The sequence below is a fragment of the Mirounga leonina genome, unplaced genomic scaffold (assembly GCF_011800145.1).
Source record: "Mirounga leonina isolate KUSES-001 unplaced genomic scaffold, KU_Mleo_1.0 Mir_220863, whole genome shotgun sequence".
Lineage (NCBI taxonomy): Eukaryota > Metazoa > Chordata > Mammalia > Carnivora > Phocidae > Mirounga > Mirounga leonina.
Genome location: NW_023270546.1, coordinates 14,129 through 34,467, shown reverse-complemented (window position 1 = coordinate 34,467; position 20,339 = coordinate 14,129). Strand labels below are relative to the sequence as shown.

General features: G+C 41.8%; 1 protein-coding gene across 1 annotated transcript; it reads right to left on the bottom strand.

Moving 5' to 3' along the window:
• Positions 1 to 4,734: 4,734 nt before the first annotated feature.
• On the bottom strand, positions 4,735 to 19,953 carry LOC118026188 (cobalamin binding intrinsic factor-like). The gene is made up of 9 exons (XM_035028942.1): positions 19,875 to 19,953; positions 18,396 to 18,572; positions 17,464 to 17,577; positions 16,904 to 17,044; positions 14,736 to 14,917; positions 11,075 to 11,252; positions 9,485 to 9,686; positions 6,604 to 6,722; positions 4,735 to 4,796 (listed from the first exon to the last, which is right to left on the bottom strand). Exons 1-9 carry the CDS (start codon positions 19,951 to 19,953, stop codon positions 4,735 to 4,737), a joined length of 1,254 nt encoding a protein of 417 aa, XP_034884833.1.
• Between the last annotated feature and the right edge of the window lie 386 nt (positions 19,954 to 20,339).

The following is a 20,339-nucleotide window of genomic DNA, read 5'->3' as shown; positions in this document are numbered from 1 at the left end:
AAATAAATAAATAAATAAATAAATAAATAAATAAATAAATAAATAAAAAAAAAATCTTAAAAAAATATGTGATTTTATCATACGCTAAATTCCCACGTAATATTTTTTAGCATTTTGTTCCATTCCCATGTCCTCCCTGATCTGAAACCAGTGCTACACTGTTTTAATTATTGTGACTTTATTACATATTTTTATATTTGGTCAAATTCACTTTGCTTTCCAAAAAACATCATGGCTGTTTGGCATGTTTGGTCTTCAAGATAAAATTTGGAACTATTTTGTTCTATTCTCTCTCCCTTTCTATTTTTATTTTCTTGACCAGGATTCTTGTTGTTGTTGTTCCTCTTCTTCTTCTTAGAAATCTCAAGTCATTTGTGCTTCTGAGCAAGATTCTTTGTCATTTCAAAGAATTATAGGATCTCAGTTGGAAGAGGCTAGAGGAAGCTCTCTTTAGTTCCTCTTCCTTATCAGGGTGTGATCTTCAATTGTGAACTTGGTATAGGTCATTCGTATATCTAGTTAAAGGAAAGTACAGTTGGGTTTGGTAACAATCTTCCCTCCTCTCCCCTGTATCTTCACAAAAAACAGTTATGGAGAAAATGGACCACTTCCCTGAAGGAAGTTTAGGCTTTACCAGCCATGTCCAGTAGAGGTCGCAAAAAACGCTTATGAAAGTCCCTGAAACCATAACCAAACCCATGCTTGGGCATTATGCGTTATGCAAAATAATGAACACACATAGACTACATTTTATTACAGTACTGCCTCAAAGTGGAATTGCAACCTGTCATAGAGCCATTGTCAACCTGCTCGCCTGTCCCCCACCTTTGCCAATACAAATGAACACACCCAGTTAATTGCAAAAGTTGGGGGGGCAGTGTTCTCTCTCACACCCCTTCCTTTCGTTGCCCAATTTATTGTTAAATAAAAAAGTTCATCTTTGTTAAAAGTAATTTTTCCCATTTTCCAGTTGCTCAATTATTGTACTGAATGTAGAAAATGTAGACAATAGAGAAACAAACAAAATCGGTCACCAATAATTCCATCACACAGTTAACCACTCTAATACTCTGGAATGGATGGCATTAGAATGCATCATGAATGTCTTTCTATGTCAGCAAGTATTTATATTCAACACAAATTTTACTGACATTTAAAAAAATTAATTTAATACAGGTGCCTGGGTGGCTCAGTTGGTTGAGCATCTGGCTCTTGATTTCGGCTTAGGTCATGGGATCAAGCCCTGTTCCAGCTCATTGTGGAGTCTGCTTGGGCTTCTGCCCCAGCCCCACTCTAAATAAATAAAAATCTTTAAAGATCTAGGTTTTATTGTATTTCATACTTCTTTTAAAAAGTTAATTAACTTTTAAAATAAAGTATAATTAACATACAGTGTTATATTAGTAGCAGGTGTACAATATAGTGATTGAACACTTTATACATTACTCAGGGCTCATCACCATAAGTGTACTTTTTTTTTTTTTTAAAGATTTTACTTATTTACTTGTCAGGGAGAGAGAGACTGAGCACAAACGGGGAGTGGCAGACAGAGGGAGAAGCAGGCTTCCTTCTGAGCAAGGAGCCCAATGCAGGACTCGATCCCAGGATCCTGGGATCATGACTTGAGCCAAAGGCAGACCCTTAACTGACTGGGCCACCCACGTGCCCCTCCATAAGTGTACTTTCAATCCTCTCCACCTATTTCGCCCATCCTACCCCCTCCCTGCTCTGGCAACACCAGTTTGTTCCCTGTAGTTAAGAGTCTGTTTTTTCGTTTGTCTCTTTTTCTTTGTTCATTTGTTTTGTTTCTTTTTTTTTCTTTAATTTTATTATGTTATGTTAGTCACCATACATCATTGGTTTTTGATGTGGTGATCCACGATCCATTGTTTTCATATAACACCCAGTGCTCCATGCAGTACATGCCCTCCTTAATACCCATCACTGGGCTAACCAATCCCCCCTCCCCCCTCTCCTCTAAAACACTATTTGTTTCTCAGAGTCCATAGTCTCTCATGGTTCATCTCTTCCTCCGATTTCCCTCCCTTCATTTTTCCCTTCCTTCTCCTAATGTCCTCCGTGCTTTTCCTAATGTTCCACAAATAAGTGAAACCATGTGATAATTGACTTTCTCTGCTTGACTTATTTCACTTAGCATAATCTCCTCCAGTCCCATCCATGTTGATGTAAAACTTGGGTATTCATGCTTTCTGATGGCTGAGTAATATTCCATTGTATGTATGGACCACATCTTCTTTATCCATTCATCTGTTGAAGGGCATCTCAGCTCTTTCCACAGTTTGGCTATTGCAGATATTGCTGCTATGAACAATGGGGTGCATATGGCCCTTCTTTCCCTACATCTGTGTCTTTGGGGTAAATACCTAGGAGTGTAATTGCTGGGTCATAGGGTAGCTCTATTTTTAAATTTTTGAGGAACCTCCACACTGTTTTCCAAAGTGGCTGTACCAACTTGCATTCCCACCAACAGTGTAAGAGGGTTCCCCTTTCTCCACACCCTCTCCAACATTTGTTGTTTCTTTCCCTGTCCATTTTTGTCATTCTAACTGGTGTAAGGTGGTATCTCAATGTGGTTTTTTTTTTTAAGATTTTATTTATTTATTTGAGAGAGAGAGACTGAGAGACAGAGAGCACGAGAGGGAAGAGGGCAGAGGGAGAAGCAGACCCCCTGCTGAGCAGGGAGCCTGACGCGGGACTTGATCCCAGGACTCCAGGATCATGACCTGAGCCGAAGGCAGTCGCTTAACCAACTGAGCCACCCAGGCGCCCTCAATGTGGTTTTGATTTGAATTTCCCTGATGGCTAATGATGATGAACACTTTTTCATGTGTCTGTTAGCCATTTGTATGTCTTCTTCAGAGAAGTGTCTGTTCATGTCTTCTGCCCATTTCTTGACTTGATTATTTGTTTTTTGGGTGTTGAGTTTGAGAAGTTCTTTATAGATCTTGGATACCAGCCCTTTATCTGTAGTGTCATTTGCAAATATCTTCTCCCATTCTATGGGTTGCCTCTTTGTTTTGTTTCTTAAATTCCACATATGAGCCAGTAATTCCTCTACTGGGTATTACCCAAAGAACATAAAAACACTAATTCAAAAAAATATATGTGCCCCTATGTTTATAGCAGCATTATTTACAATAGCCAAATTATGGAAGCAGCCCAAGTGTTCATCCATAGATGAATGGATAAAGAAGATGCGGTCTCTATATGCAATGGAATATTACTCAGCCATCAACAAGAATGAAATCTTGCCATTTGCAACAACATGGGTGATCTAGAGGGTATAATGCTAAGTGAAATAAGTCAGTCAAGAGAAAGATAGATACTGTATGATCTCACTCACGTGTGGAATTTAAGAATTTCAGTGACTTTTAAGTATCCCATCGTATGGATCCACCAGGGTTTACCTATCCATTGCCCTATTTTTGGACATGTAGACTGTTTCCATGTTTTCCATATTATGAATATCATGGCATGTTATGAGAGATCACTTATTCACACTCCTGGAGGGTGCCTTCTACCACAGTACAGTGCTGGCCTTTTTCTGGGGGTACAGTGAGGTACCTAATAGATATGTTTGGGATGAGGGCTTGGGCTGGTGGTTCACATCTCCTTCTCCCAGGAGCCCCTGTTACCAGAGGGCAGGCTCTTACTCTGAGCAGCTTGGAGGGGGAGACCTGTGACGGGGCAGGTGAATCTTTGCCTTGGGGTCAGTATTAGGAAGTATACTAAAGCTGCATCTCTAAGGTTTGCTCTCTGATTGCCTCAGCACACATTTTGATTCTTGTATATCTGTGCCCTATTATGATTCTCTCCTTTGTGTAATTTTCAGAATTGGGATTTTGGGGGTTGAAGTTGAGTATATTTTAGGTCTTTTGATACAATTTTCATGTCCTTCACCAGAAAGTCAGTACCAATGTTGACTCCTACCAGCAGAGATTAGATTTATGATCGTCTTTGGAAGCTTAATTTTTCTTTCAAATATATATATATTTAGGGTGTGGTTATAGATCTATATTTCTATTTAATGTGTAAAATATATATGTTTTATGTGGGGTGGGATTTTAGATCTATATTTATATTTAACATATAAAATACATTAAATTTTATATTATATACTAATTATGAGTTATATTTATATATTAAATGTGTATATATATAAATTATATAAAAATATACATTTTAAACTTAATTTTACCCAGAATAAATATTAGAAATGGTAGGAGAGAGTATTAACATCATTTATCTCGTTCTAAACCATCTGGGAGTCTCATATGAAAAATTTTGGTCATTTCATTAAGTGATTTGAAAAGTAGTACTTGGTATAAGAAACAAAAATAGGAGGGTTTTTTATAGGAGTTTTAAAAATATATCACTTCATTTGTAGAAATAAAGGAATCTGTTGTTTAATTAATTGAGAAGATCAGAATGAACTGCAAAAATATCACCGGGGCTCTCTCTTCTCCCCTCATCCTAGGTTTAAACAATGACTGGCAGTCATTGCCTTGAGAAGCTGGACCTTTTTTCTTGGGTCACAGATGTTAAGACTCCAGGGAAGTTTGAATCATTTATTCTACATAGTGGTTTCCATGTTTTTACCAGGAGTATGGTAGCATTGTAGATACCCACTTTTTTGCATAGATTTGAAATAAAGTGAACAAAAATTCCACCGTCCTTTGGAGGTGTTTGAGAGGACCTGAACCCACCTTGTCCTTAGTACTTTGTGAAATTGGCCGTGATGTGCTCATGGCTGAAGGGTTTGTAGTCGGCAACTCCTGGAAACAAGCAGAGAAGAACATGAGGAGGCCATGGTGCATGTAACCACCCCTACCTCCCAAAGGGCCAGCCCATAGTTAGAGGAGTAAAATCATCCCTGAGTGAAATGGGCAGCTTGATTAGTATGGAGGAGCATGAGATTGAGATTTAGGGAGTCCTTGTTTCTAGGCTTAGAGCTGCCATGTGGAGCATCTCTTTGGACAAGCCCCTTAAATTGTGAGAGCCTCCTTTTCCTCATGCCTTAAATTGCACTAATATCTACCCTGAAGAGACATTTTCAGGATTAGGAATAAGGACTGCCAGATGCCTAATATAGTCCCTGGCACATAGTTATTGTGCAATAAAACGACTTAGTTAAGTCGAACTTACAGCATTCAAGGTAGGAACTCATGTTCACTTTTGAAGATTTTGCAAAAAATAGGGAAGGGCATTGGGTTGAGAATTCTTGTGTTTCGGGGCAGAGAAGTTAGATGATGGCAGTACTGATGATTAGCTTTCAAGTCACCGGGCATCAGAAAGATAATTCCAGGCCCAGATGTTTTAGATGTCAGAGGACTGTTTACCATTCTTTCCCCAGAGAAGAAGGGTAATTGGCAGACATGAGAATAAGCCTGATTTAGGTTCCCGGGCAATTCTTGAGATGCAGGTGGTAGAAGGACTAATAATACTAATATTTAGCATTTGTGAATGCAGAAGACATTGAACTTACTCATTTTAAACATGTTATTTGTACTTTTCACACTAACCCAAGAAATGGTTATTACTATTTCTATTTTATAGCTCTGGAAACTGGTTCTGAGAAGATTCATTCCTTGCTTAATGCAGCTAGTAAGTAAGAGAAGGGGCTTCTAACCAAGCCTTGTGTAACCTCAAGGTCTTCATTACATGCTTTGCTGCAATTCAACAAATTCTGACTGGCCAGATTTTGTTAAGTACCTGACAGACTCTAAGAAAACATCTCTCCCATTGAAATCTTGGATAATAAAGCATCTTATAAAGCCACAGCCTCAGTTCTGCTGTGACTTTACATGGCTTCACATCTCCCTGCATTGTGCCGATTAATAAAATAAAATAAAATAAAAATAAAAAGGCCAGTACAGGCCTCCCTTAACTAGGGAACATCATCCTTCGACAAAACCACACACAGTGTTCTTTAACTTGGAGGATATTTCAGTATTTGCGAAAAATTTTAAAGAATGTTTTCCAAAGTGGCTGTACCAACTTGCATTCCCACCAACAGTGTAAGAGGGTTCCCCTTTCCACAACCTCTCCAACATTTGTTGTTTCTTTCCCTGTCCATTTTGGCCATTCTAACTGGTGTAAGGTGGTATCTCAGTGTGGTTTTGATTTGGATTTCCCTGATGGCTAATGATGATGAACATTTTTTCATGTGTCTGTTAGCCATTTGTATGTCTTCTTCAGAGAAATGTCTTTTCATATCTTCTGCCCATTTTTTGACTTGGTTATTTGTCTTTTGGGTGTTGAGTTTGAGAAGTTCTTTGTAGATCTTGGATACCAGTCCTTTATCTGTCGTGTCATTTGCAAATACCTCTATCTAAGAGAACAGAGTAGATGGTTACCTCTATCTACCCATCATCTATCATTCAATCGAATCACTGTATATATATTCATAATATATATATGTGTATGTACATGTATGTGGCATCACTGTATACACAAGTTTCATATATATACATACAATCTCACAGTTATTTGATTAAATGAATGAATTAATTAAATAAGGAAATGAAAGAAAGTAGCCCACAGACTATGGAAGAAAGTCCCAAATGCCTTTCCTTTTCTTACCTTCCTTCAAAGGTGTTTTGCCACTAAGGAATTGCCAGTATGTCCGATTATGCACATTTTCAGCAATATTGTTGATGGAGGAGATGACAGGGCCCCATGATGTCATCGTGGTTTCAAATCTGTAAGAATAAAATCATATGTGATTAACCTCATTTAGGTCAGTCAATAAGGAGGTAAGGTGAAGGGACAGGGACATTCTAAGTGCTTTAGAGATCAGATGAAACCAGGCTCAAAAGAAAAATTGCAAATGACTAATGGATATGAGGTTACTTCACTTGCAAGTAAATGAAATTAAAATGAATGGAGTTTTTTTTTTTTTTAAAGATTTTATTTATTTATTTGAGAGAGAGAATGAGATAGAGAGAGCATGAGAGGGGGGAGGGTCAGAGGGAGAAGCAGACTCCCTGCCGAGCAGGGAGCCCGATGCGGGACTCGATCCCGGGACTCCAGGATCATGACCTGAGCCGAAGGCAGTCGCTTAACCAACTGAGCCACCCAGGCGCCCAATGAATGGAGTTTAAAAAAAAAAAAAAAAAACTATCAATAAGCAAATTTAAAATAATGTAAATGCCCAACAATGGGTGAATACTTACATGAGTGATGGGATGAATATCCAAGATTGAATTTTTTTTTTTTTTGCTGTGATGAAACTGTATTTTTCAATAATTTTAAGTGACATTAAAAATGCTCGTGCAATAATTGTTAAGTGAAAATGTGGGACACAAATTTTACACGAAATAACTATCCCATCCATGTGAGGGATCACAACTATCTATAAGATGCAAAGAAGAAAGAGCGCCTGGGTGGCTCAGATGGTTAAGCGTCTGCCTTCGGCTCAGGTCATGATCCCAGGGTCCTGGGATCGAGTCCCACATCGGGCTCCCTGCTCCTTGGGAGCCTGTTTCTCCCTCTGCTTCTCTCTCTCTGTCTCTGTCTCTTGTGAATAAATAAATAAAATCTTTAAAAAAAAAAAAGATGCAAAGAAGAAAACCTACAAAATTATAAAGAAATGTCAACAGCGATTATATTGTGCACACACTATAGGTGCTTTGTTTTGTTCCTTTTTAAAAAAATTTATTTAAATTCAATTAATTAGCATATAGTGTATTACTAGTTTCAGAGGTGCTTTGTTTTGTTCTTTATGCATCACCCCCCAGTTGTCTAGTATACGTATTTATGACATTCACAGTCAGAAAAAGAAAAATCAGGCAAAATTAAAGCTAAGCTCAGAGAAGTAGTAAGGTATATTCAGAGGGTATTTGAAAACTAAGTATTCTTGAAATGCAACTTTTATCCTGACCTGTCTGTGGAAGTCAGGGAACTTATGGAGGTGGGCTGTGAACAGCAGGTATAATGTATTGAACCCAATCCTGTGGAATAGATTCCGCATACCACTCAGTTGTCACTTCCCTGGGCTTGGTCAATCTTTCTCTCTGGCATTGCTCTGCAGAATTTGGGTCATGTCATCGTTCCTTTGAATGTCTCTCCTCTTTTCCTTTCCAGGACCTGGCATTTTTCCTCTGCTCCTCCTATGAGCTTAGTCTTCTCCATATTTCTCTACTGCTTCCTCTTCTTGCAAACTATGAAGACATCCCAAGGTTTAATTTTATTTCTTGGGATTTACTTCTCTATTCTGCCCTTTGCCGACAGGACAGTGGAAGGAACATGAGCTTCACGGTCAAGTCTGGGTTCAGATCTCAACTCTATTAGTTACACGTCATGAGATCTTAGGAATGTTACTTAGCCTCTTTGGGCCTATATGGTGCTATCTGTAAAGTGGGCATATAGATAATGGTTTGTTTGTTTGTTTTTAAAGTGGGCTGTACGCCCAACATGGGCTTGAATCCTGAGATCAGGAGTCCCATTCTCTGCTGACTGAGCCAGCCAGGTGCCCTGGACTTGTGGCTTTGTTGGGAGCTTGTCTGCTACCTCTGCACGGTTCCTCAACTTCGGTCATCACCTCTGTCAGATGACCGTCCAGCCTCTTTTGCCTATCCTGACCTCTTTTTCTAGGTCTTCATCTAAACCTCCAAAACCTCCCTAATGTTTCTGTTTTGAATACCCACAATTAGACATGTCTAAAGGAATTAAGTCTTTTTCTCTGAAAGACATTCTTTCCTCCTGACACTCCTATCAAAAGTTTGGAAGCTTCTCTTTCTGCGCCCCACCCCCCTTCCAGTGCTCACAGAGCTGAGTGGCATCTTCCTTGGTGTGAGTCTGTTTATCTTAGATGGAGTCTTCATCACCTCCCAGATTCATTACCACAGGCAAGCCCCAGGTCTCCTCCTTGTCTCCCATTCTTGAACCAGTTAACGTTTTACAACATGACTTTTCTTACTTAAAAGCTTGCAATGCTTTCTCTAATAGGAAGCCCGATCTCATCTCAGTTTTTCAGACTTTTTCCAATATCACCCAGTCTGTTCTTCCATACGTTACTTGATTCAGTCCCGTATCCCATATTCTGTTCTCTAGTCAAGCTGGTCTACTCACTGACCCTGAAGTCCTTGCTTATTCCTGTCTCGAATGCTTCATTCTAGCCATTCCCTCTTCCTAGAATACCATCTTCCCCTATCTTCCTTACAGTACTTATTCCTCAAATGGGGTCCGAAGCCACAAACCTTCCTGGACTACTCTAACCCACAGCAGACTCTCCCCCTTTGAATTCCTGTTTGTAAAACTCCATCATATGTTGACTGTGTCACTGAATTTTTCCTGAGAGCCATGCTAGTTACAAGATTGCAGGCTTCTCAAGGGGTGATGCAATGAAGATCTGTTAAATTATCAGAAGGAGAAAGAAAGTAAGAAAATGAAGGAAGGAGGGAGAGCATGGGAATTGGGGAGGGGTCTGGGGAGAATGGTGAACGCTGCTTGCAGCACTCACTTGAACATGGAATTTCGGCGCTGCGCTTCCTCTAGGACAACAAGTAGCACTGATCCACGTTTCACACTAACGTCGATGGTCACATTGAAGCCCAGATCCACCCCCCTCAGCTGGTTATTTATGGTGTATATGACGGTGATGTTGGAGGCTGTGGTGGGAACACGGCTGGGTTGAGTGGGGAGAGTTGGCTGCACTTCATCACCTGTGAAGAGCGAAGAGGCCACATTTGTTGAAGATTATGGGGTTTGTATTACAGGTGCAAAAATCTGTTATTGGCAACTCATCCTAAAAAAAACATTTCAAGAAATGGCAATGATTTTGTGTCCTTTGTGGGTTGTTCTGAGGAACTGGTGTGATCTATGAAGCTCTCATTTCCATTCTAGAGAATTGTTCGTAGCTGAAGAGCTGACAGCCAGTTTTATAGTGAACATCAGTTTTGTTAAAAGAATTTATAACCAGAAGGGAGGATGGTTAGCCCTAAGTCATGTATTTTACATGATTGAGTTCTGTGGAGTTGTGGGCTTTTTTGGCAACAAAGGTAGTAAGCAAAGGTAGTAAGTTTCAGACCATTTAACAAAACACCTGGGCAACTATAGTGTAGAATCCTAGGAAAGACTCCGTGGCCACCTTGTCAAGGTTGGAAAATCACTGGGAAGCAGCCTAAGGAGTTGGGTGAATGCAGCTGTGTTTGGTGTAATTGGGATCAGGCTGCTCGATTGCAGTCTCTATAGACTCTGTACCGAGATGGGCAAGGAGCTTAGTAATCTCTGCTTATCTAGGCAAGTCCATGCAGCATAAGCCAAACAGTACTTTATACTAGTATTTGATTAGAAAGAAGAGGTATCTTTGCAAAGACTCGTTATCTCTGGAGTGATAAAATTTTTATGCAGGACTCCCACTTTCTTCCTGCATATTTCTACAACGTTTGAATTTTAAGTATCCCTGTATTATATTTTTAATTGGATAAAATAGAGATATTAAAAATAAAAAGGTAATGTGCCTGGTTTCCAGCCCATTCCTTTGATGTGCCAGGTGCACCAAGGCTTCATATTTAGATCTCCAAGTCTGATTTTAAACACAACTCTGTTCTTCTCATAAGTCTCTCAGACCAGATCAGTGGTCACACTTGTTTTGCTATGCACCACATGTGCTTCTATGTCTAGTTAATACGTATTTCATTCTTCCAAATGTTGTAGTTTTTGTCTACATATCTGTTTCCTGACCTTGTAAAGAGCAGATATCATAAGATACTGCATAATTTTTGGTGTATTTGTCAAGTGAATTAAGGAAGTTATATATCATCTGATTGCTAGGAGCGTGGACCTCCCCTCTTCACCAGCATCTCACCGAACGCTATGCATATAGTAGGTGCTCACTTAATGTGTACCGAATGACGTAGACGTGGGGGCTGAATTATGAGGGCAGGCTGGCATGGCCGTGTGTTAGCACACAACACCTGGGGATGGATAGCAGATGTGGCTTTGCCTACATAACCAGCCTATATGCCACTTAAAATCGATCCACATATTATTAGTGGCATAAGTTGCTACTTCATGACATAAGGAAAGGCAGATGTTAAAGAGTTCTTACCAGGGCTGCAAGACACATGGGGCACATCCAGGTATGTCTTGCCTTTCAGGGAAGGGAGGATTTGGGCAATGGACATGGGATTGTGGAATTTCCCCTGCTCAATCTCCTTAAGTATTGTGTCCATGGTCTTCTGGCAGTTCCATTCCTTGTTAGGTTGCTTAGGTGTCACAGAGAGAGCCTGGGACAGGAGAGAGAGAGGGAGAGAGAGAGACTGAGAGATTGATTAGGCATAGCTGAGAGTTGGCCTCTATAAACTTCGTAAGAGATAGACTTGATCACTAATCTTGGGGATCAAACAGAATCCAACACTGAGCTGCCCAAGGTTCGGGACATTGTCGTTCTTGTTCACTGCTGCATCCCCACCTCTTAGCTCAAGGTCTGTCACATAGCAGTCACACAACAAATATATGTGCACCAATCAGATATGGGGAACACTATTAGGGCTGTTATATTTATAGCATGTGTATATAAAACAGTTCTTGGATGTAGAACGAAGGTGAGACCCACAAGCTCCAGGGGCACCGTTAGTTAGTCTGGGTCATCTGGCCATCTAAACATGGTAGTGCTCTTTTGTTTTATGTTGTCCTGAACACCGTTTGGTGGATTCCTCCCATTCTTTGTGATCATGTCAGGACTATCAGCCAGAGGCTCCACAACCCTGGCCACAGGGGTGGACTCATGGCCTGTGCTGGGCTAATCATAGAGTGCCATCCTTTTGGTGACAGTGATTAGTGGGCACACACACTAGCCAGTGTCCTTCCCTGACATACAAACATTCAGAGAGAGAAGCATGTCTTTCTCTCCTGCTGGGGGTATTCAGCTGGCACCACGTAAGTAAGCATTGAGCTGGGACCATCTTCCTCAGTCACTTCGAAGAAGCCATGCAGTAGGAGACAGTGAGGAAAACCAGGGCTGAGTGATGAAAAAAGAATGGTGCCTGAAAGCACAATTTGAGTCCTTTATTCTGCTTAATCCTCAAACCATTTAATCTAGCCCTGGACCTTCTAGTTTATAATGTGAAATAGTAAATCCCCATTTTTTTTAAGCCAAAATTATTTGGGTTTTATATTATTTGCAAGAGGATTCTTGATTAATGCACCACGTAAGTCATTCTCCTTTGCTGAGATTTATATCACATGAGTAAAATAGAAATCATAATTTATGCCTACCTTTGTGGGTCCATTTGAGGTTCAGATGTGGGACAATAAGCAAAAGCATTTTGTAGTGTGTGATATATAAGCTATCATTACCACCTCCCTCCCTTTTAGTGGCGTGCTATGACCCTCAGAGTATGTCAGTGGTTTGAGATTGCTGGTGACTGATTCACCTGAAGCTTGGAATAGGAAATGAGAGAAGAGAGAGTCGAGTCAGAAATGGCTTTGTGAGCCGAAGGCAGTTGATGAACCACCAGTTTTGACAGGCATGACCATCACTGTTAGCTTTGACAACCTCTGGCTCTTGCCAGAGGTCACTTTACAGGGTAGTTTGGCATAAGGGGCATTAGGTAGGTACTCCACAGCAGCCAGATCTTGTTCACTTGCCATATTCACCTCTCAGATCCCAAAAGCAAGATGTATCCCCTTGGGATAAAACATTACCAATGCCAACACTCTAGAGAGGAATAACACATTACCCTGTGAGAAGTCATTAATAACCTTGCACGAAGATGTTTATCAGATCCTTTTCCAAGTTAAATCCCCAAGTTAAGAGGAATTTTGAAGGTTTTGGAATATTGATAGAAGGAAGAGAAGAAATTCCTGAGTGCCTAGAGAAGCCATGTAGGTGGCCTAGGCCGCTTGAAGGGCACTGAAATCCTGGAAGACGATGAATAAAGGCTGAAAAGGAAGCTTAATATCACTCTTCTGCTGGGAGAGATCGTGAACAATTACCGAGCACCACATCATGCTTGTGATTAAAAAAAACAAAAAAACAAAAAAACCTTTACAACCTTGTTTTTATGGGGAAAGTGAAATTCAGAGAAATTCAATATTTGCCCACAGTGGTGGCAGATCTGGAATTCAAACTCAAGTTGTGACATCTTGAGAGCCCTTTGCTTTTCCACACCAGAACATTTTAAATTAGAAAAAAAGTTGTGTATTAGATATCTGGTGATTTCAGACTTCAGGCTATTTGGGTAAACTCTAGATATGTGCCATAACTTGAGTAGGGAGAGGTTATGTATCCTAACTGATTAGAAATCCATATGACCTGTGATATCAGGATAAGGATGAGGTCTTGCCTTTTCATAAATAAAGCTTTAATTCTTAGGTACAGCTTATCAGAGTGTACCCTGTGGGTGATAAAATCCCAAAGAGAATTCACAAACCAAACTAGCAAAAGCAAACATTTCTCTGGCTGGCATTAAGGAGAAGCAAGTTTATTTTGAGTCATAGATAAAACCCACCTTATATCCCTTCCAGACTGCCCCTGATATTCCACAAGGCTTTCTAGACCTGAGCCCCAGGATTGTTCTTAGATGATTCAGCCTGATTCAAAGACTGGTAACAGTCTTTTTTTTCCATGGCAAAACTTCATTCACTTTGACATGACATGGAAGCTGACATTGTTCTCATTAGTTGCTCCAGTACATGGCACAGTGGAGTGGGGATTTTGTATTTACTTTTATGTTTAACATAAACTAATTTCTAGTCTGTTTATGTCCTTTGCTAATTTCTAATGTGTGGAATGTCAGGGCCAGTCTCTGCTTCTCTCCCCAAAAGGATTTCTCTCTACCACTAGTCCAGAGGTGTGTTAGGTTTAGGGGGCTGGCCATGGTTCTCTCTTTCCTGGGCTTTCGGAGTTGAGAGGGTCATAATGTAGTTTTTCTATGACTACATTACATTAGGCATTTCGAGACTTTGGAGCACAAACTTCTCAGTTTGGACTAGAGGATTTGGCCACAGATGACCCTTTAATTTCCGATTCTAGTTGGTTATCTCTCCCCACTATCATTAGTATGTCTTCCAAGGGAGGATGCTGCCCTAATCAGCCCTAATCAGTGGGGTGGGGTTGCACTTGGAGATATATCAAGCAGCATCTTATGGAATCTGAGCCTGGGTATCTGTACGAGGGAAACATAGGATTGAGTATGGACAGGGTACCAGACACACCTGGTTTTGCCATTTAGAGCACTGTGTAAGGTTGAAATGAGATCAAGAGTATAAAAGAGCTTGACAAGTCAGCTTTAAGTTGTTTTCATTAATCAGTTTGAATGCAAGCTGGCATTTTCTGGATCAAGATAAAGGGCTGAAAAGAGAACACGTGACTGGCAAGATGGAATCAGAAAATTCCATTTTTTTGAGGACCTATTTTAGTATCCTTATTTTTTATACGTCAAATTTTCACCAATCTATAATTATTATGAACAAACTGATCATTGTCAGTAATAACCTGATATGCTTCTGGGATTTATTTATTTTTTCCAAGAAAGAGAAAATAATTCATGTAGTTTTATTTTCACACTTCACCTATGAGGTAGGGAGGAATTCACACCTGCGTTTTACCAGTAGAGAAGCTGAGACAAACACTACAGGGAATCTACCTCAAGTCATACTGGCTGATCTTTCTCAAAGATCTTAGGAGAAGTCTGGTCTCTTGATCCTACAATCCAGTCTTATCATATTGGCATGGACCCCACAAAGAGCATGGGTGGTGTGTTCACCTGCATGGCAAGGCCAGTACTGTAGATGTCCCCAATGATGCCATTGTCTTTGATCCTCATGCTGATATTCTTCACGGCTTCCTCTAGTACCCGACTGAACAGAATTCTGTAACCTTCCTCTGAACCTTCTGGGATCCTGTTGTACATACAGGTCAGGGCTAAAGTCGCCATCGCTCCTGTGTCTGTGAAGCACGGTTGGCGGGGAGTGGGTAAGACAACCATCACCACAACAATATGAATGACTAACATTTACTGTGTGCTTATTGTATTCCAGCTACATTATCTCCTTTATTCTTCAGGACTGTGAAATAGGACCTATAATTAATTCCATTGAAGGGATAAAGAAATGGAGGCTCATAGAGGCCAAGTAATGGCCCAAGGCCTCACAGCTGGTAACTAGCAGTGCCAGGACCCAGATCTATATGACTCCACAGCTCATGCTTTTAATTAATGTAGACTGGCCCTTTAGTCAATCTCATTGTTCTTGTCCCAGTGTTTATCTTTTAAAAATGTCACTGGTTCTTGAAGGCCCGGCCATCACCACCTCTCAGTGAAACCTTCTTTGGTCTGGCCAGTGCCACAGGTGCAGTTTCTTTTCGGAACCTTTTTTTAATATAGGCTCCATGCCCAGCATGGAGCCCAACGTGGGGCTTAAACTCACGACCCTGAGATCAAGACCCAAGCTGAGATTAAGAGTCGGATGCTTAACTGAGTGAGCTACCCAGGCGCTCCTCTTTTCTGAACTTTTTTAGCCTGTGTTGTTTGGACCTGTTTTGCAATCTCAGCACTCTCTGCTCTGTTTTATTGTTACCGTGCTCTGTGAGCTCCTGGATGGTGGGAACTTTGCACCCCCCAAAGCACCCAGCACAGGGTCATTTTCATTATTTGCATGGGAAAGTGTATGTGGACTGAATGAGCAAGCTCTGACAGGACAAGACAGAACAAATGAAAGGCTTGCCAGATAACTTCTTTCTCTGATCTTCTCCTCCCTACTGTAATCTCCACCTGAATTTGTGTAACCTCATTAAGGATGACAGTGTTGTTGAAACCATTGTTGGCCAAGAAGTCAAATCTCCTGAACTGACAGGCACCTTGGTAATGCATGAGGTCCCAGATGGAAAATAGAGGCCAGTCTGCTCTTGAGCCATAGGGAGGGTACTAGAGTACTTGATTATTGGTCTGAAAGAGCCTGAAATGAGCGAGTTTGCCTGAAATGAGAGAGGTTGCAGAGGCAGAGTGGATAACAGGGTGAAAACCTGAGATATGCTATTGCTTGGAGAGTGGCAAAGGAGAAAAGGTGACCATGAATGAAGGGCACATGATAATGTCCTCAGAGAGGGTGTTATTCAGAGCTGGTATCATGATCTGCAGAAGGGTGGACAGAAAAGGATATGGTGCTGTAGGGGAAAAAGCTTCCCTTCACAAGCAGCCATAAGGTTACAGAATGAAGAAATACCATGGTTCCAGTGTATCCTTGAAGGGGAGGAGCATGGTGGGTTTAGGGTTCAGAGAGTATCTGTGTACTAGAAAGAGAATATCAGGATGTTATAAGGAGAAACATTGGGAAGGAAGGAGAGGGGGATCATCAGTAGTAATAAAAGAGTGGGTTCAGGGGTGCCTGGGTGGCTTAGTCAGTTAAGCATCCAACTCTTGGTTTCGGCTCAGGTCATGATCTCAGGGTCGTGAGATGGAGCCCGGTGTCTGGCTCCTTGTTCAGTGTGGAGTCAGCTCGAGATTCTCCCTCTCCCTCTCCTTCTGCGCCTCTCCCTGCTCTCTTTCTCTAAAATAAATAAGTGAATCTTTAAAAAGAAGAGGTTTCAGAGTAAGACTGAGTCTAGACATTGATTTAATCATTTAAGAATTTGCCTGGGAATAACCGCTGACTTGGGTGACTTGTTTATTGTTCCCAGGAGAGATTCTGTCATTGTCAGATATTTCAGGTATTGTCCTGGATTCTTTGTTTTACTGTCTCCCCTTCATTTATTCCTTAATTCACATGTCCAACAAATATTTCTTAAGTGCCTTCCATCTGCAGACATTTTCATGATCCTCAACTCCTCCTCCATGGAAAGCTCCCCCTCCCACTTTCCCCTCCTGCCTACCTCCCCCATTGAATGCCCTTGATGTTCCCAGCTCAGGGCAGTGTTTGGAAGTGGCAACCAACTCACCCGTATTGAAGGGGGAAGAACTGAACCTCAGGTACTTGGCAAAGCGGGCTGCTATGGGTAGGGCTGTCTCTGGGTTCTCCTGGCACAGTGCCAGGACCGCCAGACTGGGCCCATAGAAGGTTGAAGCTGGAGCCCTGGGGCCTGGGAAGGGGACAGAGGGTCTCTGTAAGATTAACATTCACCATAATGAGGACGTTCGTGAAAAAGGTAAAAGTCAAATCTTTTAAGTAGAAATTTCTAGAAAACCTGTCCAAAAAGACTCCATATTGGCAAAAGCTAACTTGAACATTTCTCAGAATAAGAATATTACCTAGCAGGACAAGAGAATAAAAGGGATAGCTGTCTTCGGGTGATGGTGTAAGTCTGTGTCCCCAGGTAGTGGTCTTCTCTGGTTCATTTGGAATCAAAGTGAATATCTCATTGTGGGATTATCTGAGGGATCCTGAGTAATTTGTGTCTCTTCCCTTACTTTCCACTCACCCATCTTTTTCTTTCTAGGTTTAATATTCTCAGGAAGGACCATTTGCCTCACTCTCCCCTCCCTTCTGATGAGGTCTTACTTGAAGGTGGCCAGGTTTCCATTTGTCTCTGTAGAATTGATACTTTATTCCCAGGGTCTCGGCAGGAGGAGTTGAGGGCCATGATGGTAAGGGCGAGCTGACCAATGGTCAGGTCTGTGGAGGAGAGAACAAAACAGTCACAAAGGTATTCTCAGGGGGAGAGTGTGCCAGGGGCCAGGGCTGAGCTCTCTGCTTCTTGTCCAGATCATTTTGATTTTTTAATAAGGTGATTAGATAATTTTTTTAAAAGATTTTATTTTTAAGTAATCTCTACACCCAACGTGGGACTCAAACTCACAACCCCCACCCCCACCCCCACCCCTCGAGCTAGCCAGGTGCCTCTAGATAGTTTTTTGATCTGGTTTTTCTTAAGGAAAGAAGTATGGAAAAATGCTCAAGGAATGTTTAATCTGGTGACCACTGTGTGACTTGACAACTTCATCAGGAATCCCTGTTATCTAAAGCAGCAAGAGCACCCATACAAATTCATACCTGAAAATAATTTTAACTTTATTATCTAACTTGATCCTCAAGGCAACTCCTGTGAGGTAGGCAGAACAGAGATTTGGTTATTATTATCATTGTTATAATTACTGTTAGTGTCCTTGTTATTAGAATCATCTGCATTTTGCAGACAAAGAAGTGAGGTTGGTCCAGATCTGCGGCCTGTTCAAGGTCACAGAGTTGGTAAGTGGTGGGGCCAGAGCTGCAAGCCCGCTCTTTTTACATCTGGCCTAGAGCTAATTCTGCTCTCCTGCCCAACTCTACAAATGCTCTCACTTCACACATCTTTCTTTCCAGGTACACAGGGAAAGATGCTTTGGTGATTCAGGTACAATCGCAAGTGGCATTGGGGGGGGGGGGGGGGGGTGTAGAGTTGGGACCTGGGGCTGGAGAATCAGGGAGCATGTGGAGCGGCTCTGACTTCTCACCGGCTGTGTCACTGGCCATGAGCTTGTCAGCCAGGAGCTTCTGGGCCTCCACGTTGTAGGCTCCAGCCAGGTTCATGGCAATCAGGATGCTGGGATTTGGGTGGGCTGAGCTGGTCACAGAGTTCTCCATGAGCACTTGTATGCCATTAACCAAGGGCTGCTGTGCTGGGGGAACAGCTGAGAAGAGAAGAGAAGAGAAACGCCATTTCCTAAACCCCTAATCCTCTCTCTCTCATCTCAGAAACATGTTTCCCGATCTCTCTGTTAGAAGATGGGATTAGTTAGCATTAGTATTCTCAGGGACACCCTCTGTGGGGGTGATTATTTTTTGGGGGGAGCAGGTGATTATTAAAGAGAGATGGAGAAAACACTGAGATTTTCTTTTGAGGCCAATTAGACCCAACATCTTCTCAAATAACCCTTATATTTATCAAAGTGATTTCTCATTTAGGAAGTTCAAGCAATATGGCTCATGGCCATTTCATATTATTTCTAGCACATTCCTAGAAATCACTGATTTCCTTGTAGTTTTTTCTCACTCTTTTTTTTAAAGTTAATTTTTTGGGGGGGTGCCTGGGTGGTATAGTTGGTTAAGTGTCCGACTTTTGGTTTCAGCTCAGGTCCTGATCTTAGGGTCCTGGGATCGAGTCCTGTGTCAGCTCTGTGCTCAGCATGGAGTCTGCTTGGGATTCTCTCTCTCCCTCTCCCTCTGCCCCTTCCCACCCCTTTCTCTGTTTCAAATAAATAAATCCTAAAAAAATATAAAGTTATTTCTTTTTTGTTTTTTAGGATTTTATTTATTTATTTGAGAGAGAGAGAGTGTGTGTGAACCTGTGGGCCAGCAGGGAGAGGAGCAGAGGGAAAAGGATAAGCCGACTCCTTACTGAGAGCAGCACCCAATGCAGGGCTCAATCCCACGACCCTGAGATCATGACCTGAGCTGAAATCAAGAGTTGGATGCTCAACTGACTGAGCCACCCAGGTGCCTCCCTTTTTAAAAAGATTTTATTTTTAAGTAATCTCTACACCCTACGTGGGGCTCTAACTCACAACCCTGAGATCAAGAGTTGCATGTTCCTCCAACTGAGCCAGCCAGGCACCCTCTTTTCTTCTTAGTCTTACATGAAAAATATGGAAGACTTGGGATATGACCTGTCCTCAGCAAGTACCAACATCCCCCTAGCAGTGGCACTTGGTCGGAACTGCTCTGAGCGTCTCTCTTTGTGCCACCAGCCATCATTCCTGTGCCAGTATTTTGATCTCTCTTAAGGTAAAATGCGTAGACTTGCCTCTCCAAGAACTTATGCTTTTGACCAGGAAAGATGAAGCACGCACTCACCCTGACTCATCTACTTTGAACTTCTGCAGTGATTGCTGTTTTCAATCACTTTCTCCTCAGCAGACCTCCGTGTGTGAGGTTTCCCCCTTTCCCTGGGGGAGCTGCTTCCCTGACCTCTCTGGAAGAACTACCATACTCACAGCATGAGCTTTGGGTCCAGGTGCTGGTCCCAGCCACAGCCCAGAGAAGGTTCAGGAGGTGGAGGGTGAACCAGGCCATCCCACTCTCTCTTGTCCTGTCTACAGATCCCATGCACAGATCCCCGTTTTGAAAATGGAGTGTTTCTAAAACCCTTCTCTTATATATGCTTCTTTTTGTAAAACAGTCTGCCCTCCTCCCACTCCTGGCCACTCCTAACCACTTATGTTCACCTCTCTTTCTCTGATAGAACTAATTTCCATATGCTTATCTAAGTTCCCTCCTATCAGTCCTCCAAGGTGTGTGGAGGTGATTTCTAGGTGGCACAGTCATAGGTGACACTTGGGGCTGAGTATGATGTGATGGCAATGATGACAGAGTGTCCTTCACCACAATCCTGGGTCATTACATCAGGAGCATGGCTGGTGTGTGAGGGAGCATAAATGGGCCTTCCTCCTGGGCTTTTG